This window comes from Accipiter gentilis, chromosome 20 (assembly GCF_929443795.1).
Source record: "Accipiter gentilis chromosome 20, bAccGen1.1, whole genome shotgun sequence".
Lineage (NCBI taxonomy): Eukaryota > Metazoa > Chordata > Aves > Accipitriformes > Accipitridae > Astur > Astur gentilis.
Window position 1 is genome coordinate 18,670,891 of NC_064899.1, and position 21,204 is coordinate 18,692,094.

Here is a 21,204-nt window from a genome sequence, read left to right on the forward strand (position 1 = left end):
TTCAAAGCTTTTGCATTTTGTGACTTTCTCAGATTGCCTCAAACACAATCGCACTGGAAACTACAAGAACCATAGCAAGCTGTTAAACAAATGAAACTCATTAGTTCTGTGTGGCTGACCCAGCGGCCCACAAGAGATGCGGCGAGTCCCAGGTTGTTGGCCTGGAAAGTTTGGGTAGGAGTGTAAAACTACGTTACTGCAGATGAGCTCTTTGGGGCTAAGTCTGCAAAACTTATTCTTCTTCATTTGCCTTTTATTTTTTTTTGTGAAAGTGTTCCCTAAATGAGTGTGCTTCATGCACAGTCATATCCCTGACCTTCAAGTAAACTGTTCTGAACTACAAGCAACAGACTTAATATGAGTCACTTATAAAGGCAAAAAATCCAGTCATCCCTATTATGTGCTGATCGTAACTTTGTCCGCTGTAGGCCGGTGATCTCAGTAGCCAGTAGAGAGTTCCTGAGATAGTAACTATCCATTTAATTGCTTTGAAATAAATCTTTTGGTCTGTCTAGCAATTTCAAATCATGCTCTTATTTTAGATGTATTGCTTCACCAAAGATTCCTGCAGTCTAATCCTTCTCCATAATTTTGACCTGAGAAGCAACAAGAAAAGTAAGGATTATCAGCAGGGAATGTTAGTCTGTGTATATTCTTAGGGAAGCCATGCTACTTGATATCATCAGGAATTAATTTGATTAGTCATGTAGACAGAAGTGCGAGGGCAATTTGTGCTGAGAGCAATGCTTGTGCAAGCTGATTGACTTCATTGCAATTGCCTGTGATGGAAAGTTCAGTTTGACCTATTTTCTTAAATTTTCCTTAAAGCCAGATGACTCAGACCTTTCTGGAGCCAGGGCAGACAGAGCACTGTGTATGGCTCAGTCCTTGAGTGCCTGTAACAGGGAACGGAAAGTCTTAGACCTCTGGGATTTTGTGATACTCATGTCTATCCCCCACACTGTAAAAGGAATAGAGTTTCATGATATCTCAAGTGGCAGATCTAGAAAGACTGAGGTTTTCTTGGGTGTCTCAAGTTGATCACCCAAGATTTTCAGGCACTAGCAATTACACGTAGATTATTTTTATTAGCAGTGTTTCTCTTGAGACATCTGCAATTCTTAAGAAAATAGCAAGAAAACCACAGTGGCATCCTGAAAGGTGATGACCATGACCTGCTTTACTGAGCTTTCATTGCATGCAGGAGTCTCCAGAGACTGCTGTTCCCAGTCGTCAGATTGTCACACACAGAAAACTTGATTGGTTCCACAGAGTTTCAAGTTTCTCCATTGTGTGTTGCAAATTTGGGGCTTCGGTTGTATTTTCCATGTTATTTTGAGTCAAACATTTGATTTTGTTCAAATTAATATTCTTGTTATGAAACAGTTGTAACGCACATCTCTGGAATCCTCTTATTGCCTTCTTTGCTTTGCTTTTCAAACACATAGTTTTACTTGGAGCCAACAAAACCACAAGTGCCTAGTTTCTATACCTAGGAAGGTATATAGGTTATATAAAACTAACCCATGATGTGGGAGGAGTTCTGTCTGTTAGCCACCTAAAGGTGGCCAGTACTTGACTTTATTTACTGTAAAGGCTTGGACTCCTCATCTGGACCATCTCCCTCCCTTTTTCATGGCTAGGAGCATTTCTGACAAGAATAAGTCATATTCAGTTTTTCCCCCAGGGTCTCACTGGACACACAGGCACACACAGAGGCACACTCTGCCTTCTCCCCTCACTGAGCTTTTTATAGCATGCTGTGGGGGAACATAACCTTGTGAGGAATTATAGATGCAGCCAGACACCTGACTGTGGGTTTGGTTTTGTGGGTTTTTAAAAAATATTTTTCTGCACCTATATATGACAGGTCTGGTTTTGAGGGAGGAAGGCAGAAGGTGCAGAGCTGTTTCTCTCTTTATGAGGAGAAGGAAGAAGGTATATTTGGGGGGGTGGGGTGAAAATCTTAGTGTGTATTTATTCTCCTGGTGTCAAGCAGGGAGTAACTAGCGAGGAAGCTGCTGCATGTTGTGAGTCTTCAAGTCACGAGTGCTATTGTGTTTTGGTATATGTTAAGATGTGCAGCCATGTGAATTGCTAAATTGGCCAGGCAGAACTTAATTCAGATTCCTCCTTGGTTTCAGTCTCGTAATTGCACTGAGGTTTTGGAACTGCTTTTTGTTAACTTCAAGATTGCAGCTATATCTATACTGAGGGTGCAGCAGTGCTACTGAGTCCCAGTTCATGCCTCTGCTCTATCCTGTGTCTATTATCAAGGTAAAAATGGTGTAGGCTTCCATTCCTCTGGAAAGCCAGTTATGCAGGATCTGCAAAGTGCTCCTAACATTACTAAAACCCCAGGGCATGCCACATATGAATTAGATATAAAAATTCAGAATGGATTTTTCTAAGATGGGAGATGATGACCTTATTAGGACTGTAGTGACTAGTGGCTCTAGTGCTAGGACTTGCAGTGACTTTGGTAGAGCTAGAACGTCACCTATAATTTCAGGGTAAAGATTGTCTCTTCCTTTGAGTGTTGTCTAATGCTAATGCTTGCTTCTTCAGCTGTTTTACAAATCCAGACTCCACATTGGTTCATTGCTGGTGTTTACCCTTAGCTTCATCAGGCCTTTGTGCGTTAATTACACATGTTATGTTTGGGCATTCAAATGGCAACTCAGCAATTTTCTGCCTGCCCTGCTAGGTAGGATGACATCTTCCTTTTTATCCTTAGAAGTCCTTTACCATCAGCAGTTCTTCACACTTCCAGCAAACAGGTGTTTCTAAGCTTATGTGTTTTTTGTGTGTAACCTTTTCTGTTCATTTTTATCACACCATATGGTATCACATGGAAATAAAGCAGGTCTTCTCCTGAATAAGGAGAGATCTCCATCATGGCAAAGCGTGTGCAAAGGATGTGGAGAGCCCTACAAGTAGAACAAGAATGAGCCATGTGATGCTTCAGCAGTATTGCTGAATGTAGGAAGGCCAGGAAAGGGCATTTTCTTTCCTTTTCTCTACCTTCAGTTTGCTTTTGTTTGTGCGTCACTCATCACCTGGCTCTCTTGGGCTCCTGACTGCAAGGAGTAGCTGGGATTGTTGCTTAAGAATGTGTTTATAGCTGCAGAACTAAAAAGGTCATATTCTATTTTGGCCTGCAGGAGTCTCAGGCTGATTCTCTCTCCTCCTTGCCCTCCCAGTTCTGCTGATGTGCCATGCAGTAAGCAGAAATATGCAGAAATACTGTCAGCCTAGCACCCTGGAGCCCCTGCCATGGACCAGAGTCCTGCTGCACTAATTGCCTGGCAAAGAGAAAATACTTGGGTATCCAGGTTTGAGTTGTAGCTTGCAGGTACAAGGATTCTCCACCTGGCAACAAGCTTCTTTGGCAAATATCAGCTGTCCTGAGGTGGCTTTTGGGGCATTTTTTTGGCAGTGCATAGAAGATGATTAAGGGCAACCAAGTTGGTGAGGGGCCTGGAGCACAAGTCTTATGAGGAGCGGCTGAGGGAGCTGGGGCTGTTTAGCCTGGAGAAAAGGAGTCCGAGGGGAGACCTGATCGCTCCCTACAACTACCCGAAAGGAGGTTGTAGTGAGGTGCGTGCTGGTCTCTTCTGTCAGGTGGCTGGTGATAAGATGAGAGGAAATGGCCTCAAGTTGCGCCAGGGGAGGTTTAGGTTGGATATTAGGAAAAATTTCTTTACTGAGAGGGTTGTCAGGCATTGGAACAGGCTCCCCAGGGAAGTGGTTGAGTCACCATCCCTGGAGGTATTCAAAAAGCGAGTAGACGAGGTACTTCAGGACATGGTTTAGTGGGCATGGTTGATGGTTGGACTCGATGATCTTAAAGGTCTTTTCCAACCTAAATGATTCTATGCTACCAAAGGGGGTGCTGTGTTTGTGGCTGATTCCTCTGTTGTAGTTAGTGGATCCAACTGTACATTCTTTCCTCTTCGTTCCAAGTTGATCAGTTTGTTTCAGTATGTGTAATACAACATTAATGTATGCATTAATCACCAGCGCAGCTGGTAATTAGTTAATTTACCTTTTATCTCTTCTTTATTCTCACTGGGATTCATACTACAGTGGGCAGAGGAAATAGGAAGGAAAGGAAAATATTTAGAAAAAATTGCCAAGTACAGGGGCATCCATGCAGAAACATCACTACCTAAACAGACTGTAAAACAAATGAATCATGGTGTTTTGGTTAGAAAGACTAAACTGCTGAGAAGTGATGCTGCCTTGTTAGACTTGCGTTTATCTAGCATTTTCACCCAGATAGTGCCATTCTGTTAGCTGCAGCTTCTTCAGGGGAATTCTACAGCTCTCCAAGACAACCTTTGTATTGAAGAAACATGGCTGTGAGGTTTCCACATGATTTCTAATGTCCACCTTTTTGTGCTGGAATCAGGAGGGACCCTGTCCTGCCTGCACAGAAACCTCCATGTTCAGCTGAGGGGCTTAGGGCAGACTTCAAGGGTGTCCTCACTGGCATTGGGCATTTGCACAGTGCCACAGCTTGGAGAAAGAAGTAAGAGGAAATCTTTTCTGTGGTGTGCCTGATGCAGCCAAAAGCTTGCCTGCTTTTGGCTGCTTGGTTCTAGCATCGCTTTTTGTTTTCATAGGGATTGTTTGATGGCACAGTGTCCCAAAAAAGACACTCAGCCAGGTGATCTGTGACAGGGGGGAGACATGTTCCAGGGGAAAAAAAAATGGAAAGTGAGGGTGGAGCCTCAAAGATTTGGATGCAGATATGAATCTGTATCTCAGTAGTCATCTGTTCAAAGGGGATGCTGCTTTCATCTCTTCTTATGGACAATGGAAGTGGCAGTCTCCTTAGTGGCAAAAGCTGCGGGGGGGAGGAACGGAAGGTACAAATGGTTTTCCAAGCTTATACAAGAAGCGAATGTGGGCTGGGAATAGGATGCAAGTTTGTTGATTCACTGTCAGATAACCAACTGTCTGACATCCTCTTCATTGATTTTGTTGTCTAGTGGGCAATAAAGTTACGCCAAGGTTTGTAGCCATGTATTGAGGCAGTGAAAGAGTTATTATGCCTTTTTTTTTTACTTATCTTTAAAAACAAGGCAAAGCAAGTCATTTTCTGCAGGAATACTGTAGTACGTTCATTTTACATTATTTGTCCTGGAACTGATTAGCAGCGGCAGCTTTCACCATAATTACACAGATCATAATTAAACATATTTTTGTTTTATGAGCTGTGGCAAACGCAGATTCTCTATAAGGCGGCTCTTAGGAATGAATGCAATTTGCATGTTATAGCAAAGTACATGTTACAAGAGACATAGTAGCAGATGGCTTCAGGGCTTGTTTGCATTCAAAATACATAGCACCTGCAAGCAAAAATGCACCGGGCTTTCTCCATGATAATTTGGGGTTCTCACCCACACAGAATCAGTGTTACCCACTGGACCAGTTACTTAATTCCCAAATGTCCCGGAACGCGTCCAAGCAGCTGGGCTTTTGCAGTCTCCTGGGATTTGCTTGAAAAACTCGGTCCATTTCCAGTAATCTTTGGTGGTTTTTTTGTAGTATGGAGTACATGTGAAGCTGGACGGAGTCACTGAAGAGCGTTCGACCTGATCTGTAGGAACAGTTACACAGATAGTCTCCTTCCAGTCTCTGCCTGAGAAAGAGGTTGTTCCTGTCCCTCTCTAAAAGTTGTTTGGGGTTGGGAGATAATGAGTCACTAAAAATGCAGGGTTTTGGATACTAAGTCTATTTTCAGATCTGAGTTGAATTTCACGGGTTTAGAATAAAAAGAGTTGGAAGAGGAGGGATAAACACTGTTGAAACAAAAAAGCTTAAGTTTGGAATGAGTGAACTGTTTGGACTAAGCCTGATGGAACATGTTTTTCCTGTTTGCCCTCTCATTTTGCTATAAATAGTAGACCTCTGTAGTTGAACAGTCTGTGTAAGTGTTCCCCCTCTGTTGTATACAAACACCTTCAGAGCACCTTGAAATATGATTTCATAAAATTTGTCTGAAAAACAGAAACATCAACATCACTGTTCTTTAGCCCAGGAGCGGGGAGGTATCACGACATTGTAAGTAATTCAACCAAGGTCACAGAGGGAGACTGCAAAAGACTTGTGACCTGACCCAGTTGTTCATGTCCTAGGTCTTACCCGATTCTCAAACTACAAGACCATTTGCCTTACAAGACCAGCTCTGCTGGTCTTCAGCTCTGCTGAATATATCACTCTAGTTTCCTTTCCTAAAACAGATGAGGCTCAACACCCCAATACTGCCCTGAGACGGCAGATACAGTATTCCAATTTTGAGTTCACCCTGCATTTTGTTAGTAGTCATATTTCCCAGATTTGGGGAAGCTGACATTTGAATGTGCTTTTCTTTCCTGACCCATTTCTGTAATGCAGCAGTGCAGAGTCCCAGTGACAGACAGCCATGAACTCTAAGCAAGTTCAGAAGGTTGAATTATGGTCATGTCTTCCGCTTACCTAAGTATTTTCTGAATCACAACTGAACTGAAGGTGTTCTCAAAGGCAATGAATAAGGTAGAGGGAAATCCACGGTAAGCATCTGAATGGCTGTGTGACTGGTGAGGAATCAAACTCTTCTCAGTTTTTTCTTTCCAAATGTGCAATGTAGCAAACAGTGTCTCAGCATCAGGCATTCGAAGGGACGGCTTTTCAGTGCATTAACTCGTTAACTACATGATAAGCACATTTAGGAAATTCACCTGCTTGTTCCTGAATCATTCTATGTTCCCTGTTCTCCTACCACTTACAGGAAATGGGTGAGAATTTTAGATGAGCAACACATGCAAAATCAAGTCCTTTGGGGCAACACTTAACCTGAGGTGACCAACTCCATTCAAGATCAAACTATATACATAGCCCAGCGTGCAGGATGCTTTTGCGTGGCTTAGTGAACGGCATGATTCTGCTGAGAACATGCTTCAGCCCTTATTTCTGTGAGGTCTGATAGCACCTAGTCTGATTTGTGAGCGCTGCTGAGAAAAGTAAAGCCCTGCAATTTTTGCTGTATGTGGCATCTCAAAGTTTCAACTCCTGGGAGTGCCAGGTGAGAAGTCAGACCTGCATCAGAATGACGCAGAACAAGTAGGTCAGCAGTTTTGTTGCATGCATCTTGTGTGTGTCTGTGTGCGTGCGTGCATTTGAGAAAATGGAAAACCATGGCACTGAATCCTTAAGTTTCTGCTCTGTTTTTTAGGCAAAAGTCTCTGACTGTTTCATGTGCAGCTGAAGAGAATCAGGGCTGGTTTGGCCTCTTGTTGCAGTAAAACATGTGGCAACAATATGTGGAAATGGTGAAGAATTGCAGAATGAGTGAATTTCTTCTAACAGCGAGCAGGAGCTTTGGCTAAAAATAAGGAGAACGGTGTTACTCTTTGCTGTGTTTCGTCTGCCCCAATTGCGCTCTCTCTGCTTAGTGCCTGCCAAACTGATAGCTTGCTGAAGATTTAAAGGAGCAACACTCATATTCTGGTAATAGCTACCAGGATAGCTGAGGTTATCATCTCTTCTTCAGGGTTTCCATCCCGAAGCCTGCAAGAAGCAAGCATCCTCACCCCTGCTCCCCCCTCTCTCTGTGTCACAGGCGCACCGTGAGCCGCTGCTTCGGCAGGTTGGGCAGCTTGGGCTGTTTACCGTGTCGTGAAAATAGACGGCACATTTTGGGGGCAGCTGGGAAGCAAGGGATTGACAGAGTGCCTGGCCAGAGATTATAATCCCCTTCAGACTGGGGGAGTTTTGGAAGCATGCTGCCCAGGCTGCGGGCACCCAGGGATGACAGGGCTGCTCTCCGGAGCAGCTGCAATTTGGGCAGCAGGCAAGGGGGGTAGTCATCCCCCAGATAAGCCATCAAAATGAATTCCAACTGTCTGCGCCTCTCTGGTCAGCCTTGGCCTAGGAGGAGCAGTCCCACTGCCGGGGGGCTTGGGCTGAAGTCACCAGGCGGTGCCAGCCACTCTCAATGGCTGTTCTTGCCAGGCCAGGCACCTCCTCTGGCTTTTAAAAGAAGCCAAACGGGGAGAAAAAGCAAGAATTGAAAAGCGGAGGGGGGGGGGGGGGGGGGGGGCGTTGGTTTTCCTGGGGCAGCTGAAGCAGAGTGGCCCTGTACCCCTAGAGCCGAAGCTGCCCGCTGTCGGCCCGCCGGCAGACCGTTCTTTGTGTGTGTAAAAATACTAATTGCGGCGGGACAGGCTGCGGCGCAGCCCGAGCGGGAAGGCGAGGCTGCCGTCTTCGCCGGGCTGAGGGAACGGCAGCGCGTCCGGCAGTGCCCGCCACCACAGAGGGCTCGCCAGGACCGGGGGAGGGCGGGGGGAGGCTCTGCGCTCCTGGCGATCGTGCGGCCGGCGAGGTAGTAGCCGAAGCCGTACTCCGGTTCGCCACCGGACCCGTGCCTAGCGCCCGCCGCCGGGGGTGTGAGGCTGGCGGCGGGCAGGGCCGGAGCCGGGGCCGCGCCGAGCGTCCTCCAGCCGAGCCCAAGTGGATTGGTTAAGGAGCGGGGTCGCGGAGGGCAGCGAGGCTCAGGCAGCGCTTCTGCCTGCTCTGCCTCCCGCCTCCCCTCCTCTTCTCTCCCCCCCCCCCCCCGGCCCTCCCCTTCATCCCTGTTGTGTGTGTGGCAGCTAAACGGTGAGGCGAGAGGGAGCGGATGGCGGACTGCACGCACGCCAGGCAGCCTGGGATGCTTGGTTTTTCTTCTTCTGGCTGCGGGCAGGGCTCGATTTCAGACATGAGTGGAGAGAAACCTAAAAAGAAAGCTTTCTATCTAGTGAGGATGAAGCCACTGAAGGAGCCCACCGCCACTAACAACAATGTCTCTTTTGTGATACACTGTCACATAGGCAAGGAGATCAAACACATTTGCAGCAACTGCAGTCGCGGGGAGGAAGCCCGTGACGGTGAGTGCTGAGAGCCCGTGGGTGTAGGAGAGAGGCAGGGGAGCGCGTTTGCTTGCATGGGGGGGGTCGTGTACATGTGTGCGCTCCCGTCGGAGGCTGGGATGCTCGGCTTGCCCCTCCACAGATCCCAGGGAAAGAGGATAGGGAGCGCGGGAGGAATGCGCTGGGCATCGGTTCAGCCTGTCGGTCAGAGGGACGCCAAGAGGGACAGGTCCCCTCGTTTGCCACAGGAGCGTCGTGCTAACAGTTAAGGCATCAACTCTTTTTTTTTTTCTTTCCCTTCCACCCACCCCACCCCCCCCCCCAGTTGCTATAGAAATTGCTGTGTGTATCGATTGTGTTTCGTTCCCATTCCCATGAATTTTAGATAGGGTTTTCTGCCTTGATACATCAACTTTTTCCCTGTCGTGCTGCAGTAGAGTTTGCTTGACTCAACTCAGTATCTGGAAGGACTGGTTCACCCGGAATCCAGCTAGTGTGATTTTCACCATGCTGTCAAATGCAGGGGGGGAACTGTATTTTTATTGGAATTAGTATAGTGCTCTTCATCAGACAACCGTTCTCATCCCTTCCCCCTCTCCTTTTGAGCAAAACCTCCAGAGGGCATTCAGAGAGTGACGGTGTAATCAATCACAGGTGTTGCTACAGGTAAGTATATGCTTTTTATGTTTCTGGGAACGCAAATATTTGAAGGCAACAATGACAAATTATTTGAATTTTGCCAAAGTCAGCAATTAGGAGAAGCTGAGAACTAAAAGGAGCATAAAAGCATTCAGGCAAAAAACAGCCTCACAGATGTTACCCCACATTCTTGTTCAATGTTGTATTACTTCATTTTGCTGTGTGGTTTTACATGTTACTTAGGATTGAAGACACTCGACTTAGGACTCCCTATTAACTAATGTGGTAGACAGATCTAATCTTCTGAAGGTCAGGGAAAGGCTTTTTTTGTGATAAATGTGAATATGGAATTGTTACTGTTTTCTGAGCTGAGGGTCTCAGTAGTTGTTGGCACTTGATTTTTCACCTTTTGTTGCTGAGGGTGATATTATTATTCTCATCATCATTATTATTATTATTAAGCAAAGCTGCTGTTGTTTGCTCTGTGCAAAAGAGCAAAATATTATTTGGGATCTGATGGTCCTTTGTCAACCACAGGTCTGGAGTTTAATGAAGTGACCGTGGTTTTGCTAATGTCTCTTCAGAATTAGCATCCTGCTAGTGTGATTATAGTTTCCTTTGATTAAAAAGCAGCTAAAGCTGAACAGAATTGCTTTCAGTGGAAAGGGAGAAGATAGCCTGAGAAGCCTGAAAACCCACAGTGGGTTAAGCACTCTTACTGCTTATGCCACTACAGCAGAGGGAAGAATGCTACGCAAAATGTTGAGTGTTTTCTTTCCTCTTATGTGTTGCTGGTGACAGCAAGCCCCCCAGATACTAAATGAAGGGCTACATGCAGCAGCAGCAGCAGGTACTTTACACTATTAGCGCCGTTTATTTTTCCTTAAAAGCAAATTAAGCCATTTGTTAAAAATATGCTTTCCTAGATTAATTGAATTGACCTAAAACTCAATTGCATCAATATCTTTTGCTGGAGTTTTTTTGCAACCTTGTACTTGAAACCTTAGCACAGTAATAAAAGAACATCGCTGTCCTCCCTTTTAATGCACACGTGTATGCGTGGATGCTTTCAAATGTATAACTCCAGTTACTTGTACTTCTTAACAAACTAATAGGTATGTATTTAAGAACTTGGCTTCCTTTTTTATGTTTGATTATTTAGCTTCAAACCATTAGATACTCTGAGGGGAGGGTGTGCCTCTTGAAAGGAGATAATCTAGAAATCCTAGAGAGGCAAGTAGAGCAGAGAGCCTTCTAGCCAGCAGGCTTCCAGAGCATCTCATCAGTCCATTTTCACCCCTGCCTTCTGTGGGGTAGGATTTCATTCCACCTCATGCAAATAACTTTTACGGTCATGATGTAAAAAGTACGTAATACCAGTACAAACTTAATCTTTTCTTTCCCACCACCTTGCACAGATATGAGTTTCTTTCAGAAAGTAAAGAAACTGTAGTCCCAGCAATGCTGGCTGAGCAGGCTCGCTGGCTTGACTCTCACACATTTTTCAGGACTGCAAAATGCCAGTTTTTTCCTGGTTAACAACTGTTCTAGACCTTTTGGGATTCTGGGGGAAAGATGATACAATGAACTGAAATTTTGATGTGATCTTAATATCAGCAGGACAAATCAGGTAACAACGTGTGACCAGCCCAGGTACGGAGAAACCTGTAGGGATCTCAAGATGTTTGTGCATCCTCACAGTTGTACAGCCTAAAGAGCACCCGGAAAGGGGACCCTTAGTACTTTTTATAAGGGAAATGCACATAACTTTGCAATGTGGACACCCCCACCCTCCTATTCAAACCTATATATAGTTTATACATGGTCTTGCAGGCCTGAAGCTGCACTAGTGGACCCAAAAGTACTGTGTGGGTCCTGTGACCCGAGCAACTACTACATTTGCTAGAACTGTGTACAAAGACCAGGATTCAGTCCTTATAGCATAGGTAACCCAGTGGGATACATTGATTTAATGCTGAAATACCCTCCAAATCCAGTTACAAGTCTTGGATTCTAGTCATCGTCTTAACTCTGCATTCTCATCATACTACTGCACTGGCAAAACTGGAGAAGGAAAATTCATGCTGAAACAGAGGGAAATCCTTCAAAGACCACTAACTAATCTAGAAAAAGTTGTGACTAGGTGAATAGCAGAAATAGCTGTGAAACCAAAGGAAAAGATGGAGGCAGGTGCCGAGTCGTCTGATATCTTGGAAGGGAGGCCATGTAATTTCAGACAGAAGTTGGTGAAGGAATTCAGACATGCAGATGGGCTCACTGAACTAAGGATAAAGGGAGCTGATGTGGTTGCAGCATTTTGATGAGGTAAAAAATAAGTGAGAAGCTCAAAGAGAAGCAGATTACAGTAATACAGGTGGAAGTAGGAGATGCTTTAGTCATTGGACTGAATGGAATAGATGTATTTAATGCTAATTTGGGTGGAAAATGGAAAAGGGGGGGGGGGGTGTATAAAGCACCAATACTGTGAGTTTGGGTGACAGATTAGTAGAAATGGTGTTGGAAATGGAGAAGTGAAACTGTATGTGAGGGAAGAATGAGGTGTGTGGTTTCATCTGGTGAAGTTTGAGTGGCCACAGGACATCCAGGACAGGATGCCAGAGAGGCAATCAGACATGGCAGAATGAACTAAGAGGGAGAGGTCAAGTGTAGAAAGATATGAGTCACCTCCAGGATAAAAGAGCAATCGCGTCTGAGCTCTGAATGCTGCTAGAGGAGGGCTGCGAGAGAGATGTTGGGAGAAGCAGGGTGGTGAAGATTGCAAAAGTCCCCAAGAAAAGACAGACAAGAAGTGAGGAGACAACACAAGTGGAGGTATTTTGAAAGTGCCAGAAGCATGAAGGGGAATGAAAATACCTTCTGAATGTAAACATGGGAAAGTGATAAGCTTGTAGAGCAGAAGGAGCTAGAACTACAAAAGATCAAGGTGCACTGGGACTGTGCGATGCTAAACATCTCCTGGTATGTACAGAGCACTTCTCAATGTACTGATTTCAGTGGTCTCTGGGAGGGTTGTGGGTGGCAGTGCTGGGTCACGGCAGATGACATGACTGATGAGCAAGGGAACAGTAGTTAGAGGAACAAATACAGGGAGAAGAGATTTGGATGGGTTTTAAGGTGTTCATACACTGAAAACTGACTGCAAGTCTCAGTCTCCTACAGAAGTCTGAGCCTGGATGTGGAATGTCGTTTAGACACATCTCTACTTCAGTGTGGCTAGAAAGAACTGTAGAGGTTTCAAAGGTACTCAGAGATGACCTAACCGAAAGAGCAAGTGGAGCAATTGAAGTGGGATGCTTTTGATTTTTATGCAGAGGATCTGAGAAGAAAACTTAAGTGGAAAGCAGCTACCTAACAGTGCATTGGAACAGAGGGACTGCACAGAGAAGAGTGTTATTTTATCAGTGACAGATGAGGGTTCTCAGTTCAGATCCCACCTCTGCAGAGGATCTCTGGGCGGCTTCGGACACGTCCATCCGTGTATCCCTCCATACCTAAGTTCTTTGTCTGTAAAATGGAGACAGTGGGATTTCCTTTCACCTGCCTGCTGGTCTGTAAATAGACTATGAGTCCTTTGGGGTGGGCAGCAAGGGGGCTGTCTCTTGCTATTCGCATTCCTAGTGCCAAGGACTGTGGGGCTGCAGGTTTTTGGGGTCTCTAGGCACAAGTGTAATGGAAGTATAAATAATATTACGGATCAACGTACCCAAAAGGTTTCATTCAGAGCTCAAACTCGGTCTGTTTATTGTATGCTCTTACACTTCAGGGTTTTGCTGTTTAAGTAGAAATGATTCCTTCTCTTATATGTGTGAAAATCAGTGTGGACTGAGATGCTATTGCCGTAGGAATTCCAACACTTGTTTTTTCGGCTGCCATCCTTCTTCTAGAGCTTCCAGATAAATATCGTTTCCAAATGGAAAGGGGGACCTGGGGGGTGGTTGGGGGGTGGAGGTGATTGGTGATTCCCACCTGGAATTGAAGACAGTTATTTTTTTCAACCAGGAACTTTGAGAACATTTACTTTATCATCACTTAAGAGTTTGTCTCTGAGGTGATTATTTTGCTTCCCACAAAAATAATTAAATTAAATAGTTATCTTCTAGACAAGCCATAATCCCTGCAAGAGCTGTGTATAAAGTTTTCCTCCACTAATTCTCACATTATTTCAAATGGTAACTGCTCTTCCATTACCATCTCTAGAGTGAGCGCAGTATGTGGCAATGAGGCATTGCAGTCATTTACAATTGTACCTGTTAAAAATCCTAAAATTTTTTGGAGGAAAAAAATTAGACTACACAGAATGGAAAAGTAGGCAAAAAAACAGCATACCTGGTCCTGCTGTGAAGTGTGGGAAGATGAAAAATATGTTTGAGGTTTCAACAGCTGATATAATTATGCAATGTTTGTCTTTAGTCTCTGAGGAATAGTTACCTTAAAGAAAGAGGCAGAGGGGAAAAGGCATGGGCTTTCATTGCAGGGTGAGATATGTCTCCTTGACAGCACAGATCATAAAATAAAATTGGTTTATTTTTGTCAGTTGAACTCTGTAGCGTTTGATTTGGGTGAATATGGTGCAATGCCAGAGAAAGCTGATGAGATTGAGCAAATATATTCCGCATCCCAACAGGCTGCTGGGGAGCTGGGTGGGACACTTTGCTCCCACCAGCATTGCTTTCTGCTGGGGAAGATACGAGCCCTCAGCATTTTGGAGGCTCAGAATAAATGTGCCCTTCTAGGAGGGTGTGATTCCTACTCATGGTAACTTCCAGATGGCAAAATCCCAAGGCAGGCAGGACATGATATTACCTTTCCTTTACCAGGGAGTAGGGAGGGTAGAGTCCCAGAGCCCCATTCCCATCACTGTGTCTTGCGTGTTAGGGACTAACAGAAGCTCATCAGTTACGTGTGGTTTTGTCCTGAGATCAGAGACTACAAGGGCTTCCCTGTGCTGGTGTGGCTGGGCATGGCCTGCAGGCAGGGAGGAGAGGGACCAGGAGGAGAAAAGGAAGAAAAAGGTTGTAAGAGGGCATACCTCTGGTTTATATGCGAAGACCAGCAAATGCAAATGGCTGGCCTGAGATATGTAAGGCTTTCCTTAAATACTAGTAGTTATTTCAGTTGGCTAGTGTGCAGTAAAAGAAAAGAAAAGGGTTAGGGAAGGAGAGGAGGGATTACATCTTCTACCTTTTATGTCCCAAAATAAAGCTGAAGAAACACCACCAAGCCTGGGGCAAGTCATTAACTGCTTGCGCATCTCTGTAGTGACTAACTCTTATCCTGTTAAACTGCCTGTAGCAAAAACTGCTGGCCACCAAGTAAGCCAGTTGTGTACCATTCCAGGCAAGGCTGTGCTGGCAATGGGAAGTTCACAGCCGGGGGTGCACGGGCTGTCACCCAGCAGAGCTCCGGGCTTACTTTGAAGAGCACTGGAAGATACCTTGTCCAAAATTGCAATGTAATTTACATTATTGACTGAAACTGTAGGAAAAATATAGGTAGTAAGCGAGGTCTTCGCTTCAGTAAACTAGATAATATGGGGGGAAAAGGTGTACACAAGATTGGGTCAAGCTTACACAAGCAGATGTCTAAGTCCCTTGTTTTCCAGTGAGAACACCTGTATCCCTACTGGAGAAACATTAGACACCTTTTCTGGGAACTCTGTATATCTGTGTCATTGATTTGAGGATTTTTAGGAACAAAAACAATAAAAATGATGGAATTGGTCACAATGGCTCAGCACCCTCTCATTTTTATTACACTGTGTTGACATAAGGACACTGATAAGAGGACATCTCAATTCTTCAGGTCTTTAGAGAGCAGATGGCTGGCCTGTTTCAGTCCTGTCTCTTCTCATTGATTTTTCTCCTTTTCAATGCTGTAACTCAGTTGTCATCTTTTGATAGCATCTTACAATCCTAGTCTCTATTCTGAGAACCAAGTTTAAAGTCTTGGGATATGTAAGCTTCTTAAATGCAAAGATCGGGGCAACACTGAACACATGATAAAAAATCAGTTCTTTGTGGGGAGTTCAAAAAAGCAGATAAAATGCCATCAAGTATGATGAAAGCAATACAGTGGTTTTCCTGTATTTAACAATAATGCTTTACTCTTAAGTATTTGTTGTCATCTTGAGTAGTGTGCCTAGTTTTGATTCTTCTGTATCGAGTTAGATACATCAGAAATACAATACAGAATTATTTGATAAACCATGAAAGGCCACAAGTTTTCCATGTGTAAAGGGGGGAGGCAATGCATTAAAAAGGGGGTGAGATGTGGATGATGGCATAGATCACGAAGGAGCAGGTTCTCGTCTCACTCTGCTCTTACCAGAGCACTTCAAACCACCTGATACTGACCTGGCTGAACAACCTTGGCTTTCTGTGCCTTTTTTTGCATCATCCCTATGTCCTATTTTATGTTTTGATCCCTGCCCAGGTGGGCAGTTAGTTTCCATTTCTGTGTTTTGTCTTTTCTGAGTACTTCCATTACTTGCTTAGAGATGTTTCTCTTAGAGGATGGTTTGCACAGCTGGCCTCTTTCTTTTTTGAAACTTGGGATTCTTTAGAAGAAAATGAGATATATGGAAGTACCTTACTTTACATCCATGGTTGGAATTTTATTCATTAATATCATCACTGCCTGTCAGAGCTAAGCAGCAGAGAAATACTGTTTATGTAGTGAAGAGATCAGAAGACTCAGTATTCTGCCATGTGACATCTCTTCCTTTCTTCTTTTTGTTTGACTGTTTCTTTTCTTTTAGTTTGTAACCACTACTACTTATATCAGTTTGTGCTATTATAATACCTTCTGCCTCTGTTTAGAAATTCGAGATCATATCTTATCAATCATATCATATCATATTAAAAGCAGCAGAGTTAATTTATGGGCTCCTTGACTGATGAGCAAAACCTATCCTTTGAGTATACTGTTGTATTTCTAACATTATCATTCATTGCTGCTACCTCAGCAAAAGAGGTAGACATTCTACATCAATTTTTGTACTGTAAGATTTTATTTCTTGATCCATTTCAGTAGCTGGTAGTAAATGTATAGCTATTCCTTTGTATCTCCCAAGATTGTCTTGTTGTGATCAGAGAATACTGAATTTGGCTTCCTGTTGTTATCACCTTATTCAGCTCCCAATTAGCCAGAACGTAATTTCAGAAGTACAGTGTAAGTGTATGTGGTACCACCTTGCTAACAGTCTGCCAGGATGTCTAAGATTAATTGGATATGTTTGTAGTCTGTGAAATCGATCACGCCAGGTCTCATGCATTTTCTCAAATCCATTAGCCAAAACCCAGCATCAGGGCACCAGGGCAGTTGAAGGGCAGCACCAAACTGTGCAGTGGTTAGGTCAGCTCTGGCTGGATGTTGCAATCACTTTTTTAGAAATTGGAAGGTACTGTGATGTTTGCCATTATCTAGATGGATGCAGTAAAGCTGCAAATGGGTGAAGTTGGGACATACTTGGAGGCCCTATTCTTCCTTTGTGACTTTGATTTACACGCTTCTCGGAAAATAATTATGTTCCTGCCATACCTATAAGCTGGAAAACTGCCCTCTTGCTGCTTTTTGGCTCTTGTGAAGTGACGTGAATCTTCACTGGTCTGTTGCTTTTAGTCTCTTTGTCTCAGGAAGGATTGGGCAGAGGGGAATAAGGTCATGTCTGATCTTGTCACTGTCACCTTTCCCTGACTTTCTGGGCTTTGGGTCCAGCTTACTGAAGGTGAGGCAGATCTAGCAGAGCCTCTGCCTTTGGATGAGACTCTTAGATTCAAAAGAAGATGAATTATTTCTGTCACTCTGGAAAACAATGAAGATATGGTGTAATTTAAATCAAAGATAAAATCATTCATTACAAAACCACCTGCTGTAGCTTCTTTGGAACCACTAGACATATCATTCTGGCTTGGTGATGCCCAGGCCACCCTGTCTAAAAGATACCCTCAAAATCATAGTGCCCATACGCCATCATGATGTGCTGTTGAGGCAGTTCTCATGGACAAGCACCGTTCCTCCACAAAGGAAAGGTCTGGATCCCAAGTGAGAAAAACCACATATAAGAGATGACCAGACCTGACTAACAGCCTCTGCAGATTTTCTCTGCATAGAGAGTGGAAATTTTGAAGGTTTGAAAATATGACTCAGGAATAAAAGCTAAACATTTCCCCCGCTACACCCTGCTTCTCCCCGAAAAGTAAAACTCTGTCCAAAATGTCCAAAGAGAAGAGGAGGGCAGGTTTCTGCATATGTATATGCTTTATAGTGTGCTGATTGGGACAGGGACCGGCGTGAGAGACACGCAGGCTCCATGACCTTGGTTTGTGTAACTGAGATTACTAATGTGGGTTTGGCTTTCTGTGATTTATCTGACTCAAACACCGTTTTCCTTGTGAACTCAATGTGTTTGTGCTGTGCATGGAAATCCATGTGCCTAAAAGAAAATAGGGAGATCCTGTAATTCCAGTGAACTGATGCTTCTTTCTCCTATTCATCTCAAGTTGGCAGAACAGCCAGTTCACTAAGCAGCAAGGCAGGCATCAGTTCACTAATACATTTTCTGGCATTGCATGGAGGCTCAAGAAAGACGCTTTTTGCCAGTATTTTTCTTTGGGGTTATTTTCATTTGTTTTTCTTTCCCTTAGCCTTTTTCAGACATTGGGCCCTGTGTGATAAATAAAAAAAAAATTAAAATTGCAAGCCTATATGAAGATGGGTGGCAATTTTAGAATTCAGCTGCTCTGAGCTAGTACAGCTATTCACTGTGCTTAGCAAACAAATGAAGATGTTCTTTACCTGCTATGATTCATACATTTCAGATTTTTGCATTATTATTGCTTTTGTTGTATACCAGGCTCCCTTTTTATGTTTGTGCAAGTACCTGCAAGTATATCTGGTTTGTTTCTTGTTTCCTCCCCTTGTAGCAAAATGCTTGGGAGACTTGTCATTCTGAGCACCATTACAAACCTTTTAAAGCTTGAGGTATTCAGCCAGATGTCGTGGTTCAGGTCAGTCTCTGACTTGCAAATTGAAACCAAATGCTGTTTAGGTGAAGAGACTTTTGAAAATCAGGTTTGTGTGGCAAAGACTGCGGCTCAGTTGGAAGATCATGTGTGCAAGTTTGACATTTGACTTGACAGAAGGGGATCTGTGACACTTGTAGGATGTTGTACAGAACTTTGCCCAAAAGAGATCAGTACTTAAAACTGAGAACATTGTTCCCCATAGTTTATATGGACAGAGGCAATTTGTATTGTCGAAAATGCTCAGAAAGGCTTATGTTGTAGCTGTGTTTTGGCTTTTTTATCTGCTTGGTAGCAGAATCTTGGTAACTTCTAGAGGCAACTTTCAGCATTTAGGGAAGTCAGATTTCATCAGTTTGTTGCTTTGTCCAGTGCCAGCAGTGAAGGGATGAAAAAAGATTACTTTAATTGTAAGAAATATCAGGTTTTGGTTGGGTTTTATCCTACTTCTGCATTGAAATGAAGCCTCATGCAGATGCCTATCACAGTTACCTTCAGAATGTTGCAAAATGAACTTTACTGCCAATTTCATGGTCAAGTGGCTCTGGGTAGGCACACCCATCACACTGCTGGGGCACTCCGCTCAGTTTGCAGCTCACAAGGTACCACTGACTCCTCTCAAACCCCACACAAAGGGGTCATTCCAAGCAATACGGAGGAAAGCCCTCATTGAGACTGTGCTGTAATGTCTTCTATGCCAATTTCTTTTTCTGTAGGGGAATTTTAGCATGCTGGAAAGGTCCCTTTTACAACTTTGGCCAATAAGGTCCTCTGACATCAATAAGGAGGCACATTTTAGCATGCAACCAGCATGTCTCAACCCCACATAAGAAGGACCACACATAATGCAGTTCATCTCCCTCGCTTGTCCTGCTCATCTTATTAGTCACGAGCAAAGAGCAGAGGGCCATATTTTACCTTCATTTGCAAAGTTCTGATAGCCCTGAGGACAAAATACATCCCTAATTCCCAAGATGGTCGTCCAGTCACTAGATGGCTTGGGTAAGGTAATCCTACTCTTTGTGGCCTTTCCCGTTCACTTTGGTCAGGATTTCATTCATTTCTCTCTGCTAACATTATTTCCTTGCATAAAGCTGCGGGAACTATTTCAGTAGCTTTTTCAATGATTGTGTTTTCTTGGTTCCCTGTAGTATTTTTTTTTTTTTCCCCTTAGCTCTGATCTAAACTCTTTCTCGTTTTCTGAGCTATTTCTGGTTGCTGGACTTGGAATTATTCATGAACTTGAAGCTACGTGCACAGATCCTTCCTTTGACTGTAACATTTCTTCAGTAGATATACCAATTTGATTACCTGATGGGTTCCATCTGTTTTTTAAAGGGAGCAGCTTTTTTAAAACCAGAGGCTTTCCTCTAAATCTACTGAGCAAGAGCAATAGCCTGCAGAGCTCAGCAACCATGAGGCACCCTAGAACTTAATGCTAAAAAAAGAGGGTGAAAAAAAGTGAAATCATAGCTATGAAAACCACACAGAAATACTCTGTGTATTTTAGCCAGCAGCCTGCCATGCTTTATTCATGACTTTAAAGGAGTCATGGGTATTTTTCTCTCCTTCAGGTATTCATCTCTGAAACTCAAGCCTCTACCATAAGGTCCTAAACAGATACTTCACCATGGCTAGGGGTCTAAACTAACCATCATTTGAATCAACAAAAGAATTCCCATTATAATGACAATCAGCAAAGACTATAAGTAGCTGCACTTAGGTGCTCAAATCAGTTAAATTCCTGAACATGAATACAGACTGTCTTCTTTCAGAGTCCAGTGAAACATAATTTTTTTGCTAGGCTGTTACTTTTTCTTTAAACTCATATTTATGCTCATTATAAATGTGCCATTTGGTATAATTACTCTTTTCCTCTTGGCCAACTTCCTATCATATTCTTTAAAGAACAGAAATAGAAGTTTCTTTTTCCCAAGAGAAGCAATATAGAGTTTACAAGGGAATGGTTTGAACTTTCTAGCTCTTAAATGAGGTACTTTATTCCTTTTCTCCCAGCCATTAAAGTAATTACAAACTTAATTTTTTTTATCTTTATGATGATAGTGGTGAGATGGTACTATTGTGTTTAGAGAGTTTCATGTTTGTAATGCCAGCTGTATCCCCTCCCAACTTCTTGTGCACCCCCAGCCTATGCGCTGGTGGGATGGGGTGAGGAGCAGAAAAGGCCCCGAGTCTGTGTAAGCACTGCTCAGCAGTAACAAAAACATCCCTCTGTTATCAACACTGTTTTCAGCCCAAATCCAAAACATAGCCCCATACAAGCTACTATGAAGAAAATCAACTCTATCTTGGCCAAAACCAGCACAACATGTATTGGAGGAGTTACTGGTGTTGCCAGTGGTTGGTGCCCACTTGTAAGGAGACAGTCACAAACACCACTGCAACTGCTCTGCCTGGTAGCATTTTGTGAGTTGCACATAATGTTAGAGCCTTGAATTGCAGTAGTCCTGTGGATATGACTCGTGCTCAGCTTTCTCCTCTGAATTTTTTGGTGTTGTGAGATTTAATCTCCTTCTAGGCTTGGCAAAATATCTTTAAAGGAGGTTTAGAGAGTTGTGTTTTTCTAATGTTGTATGTTAGAGGACACAGATAGTTGTGAGTAA

General features: G+C 43.6%; 1 protein-coding gene across 4 annotated transcripts in view; it reads left to right on the top strand.

Moving 5' to 3' along the window:
• Nucleotides 1-21,204, top strand: part of PHACTR1 (phosphatase and actin regulator 1) — a 292,025-nt gene that overhangs the window by 139,083 nt on the left and 131,738 nt on the right. Inside the window, exon 1 of one of the 4 annotated variants that reach the window (XM_049824010.1) lies at nt 8,672-8,915. The exons of 2 other annotated variants lie outside the window; for them this stretch is intronic. In XM_049824010.1, coding sequence (XP_049679967.1) covers nt 8,699-8,915 — 217 coding nt within the window. In that variant the 5' untranslated portion in view covers nt 8,672-8,698. Of the gene's footprint in view, nt 1-8,671; nt 8,916-9,479; nt 9,564-21,204 lie in introns of those variants that run through there. One more of the 4 variants, XM_049824012.1, reaches the window with a different exon arrangement.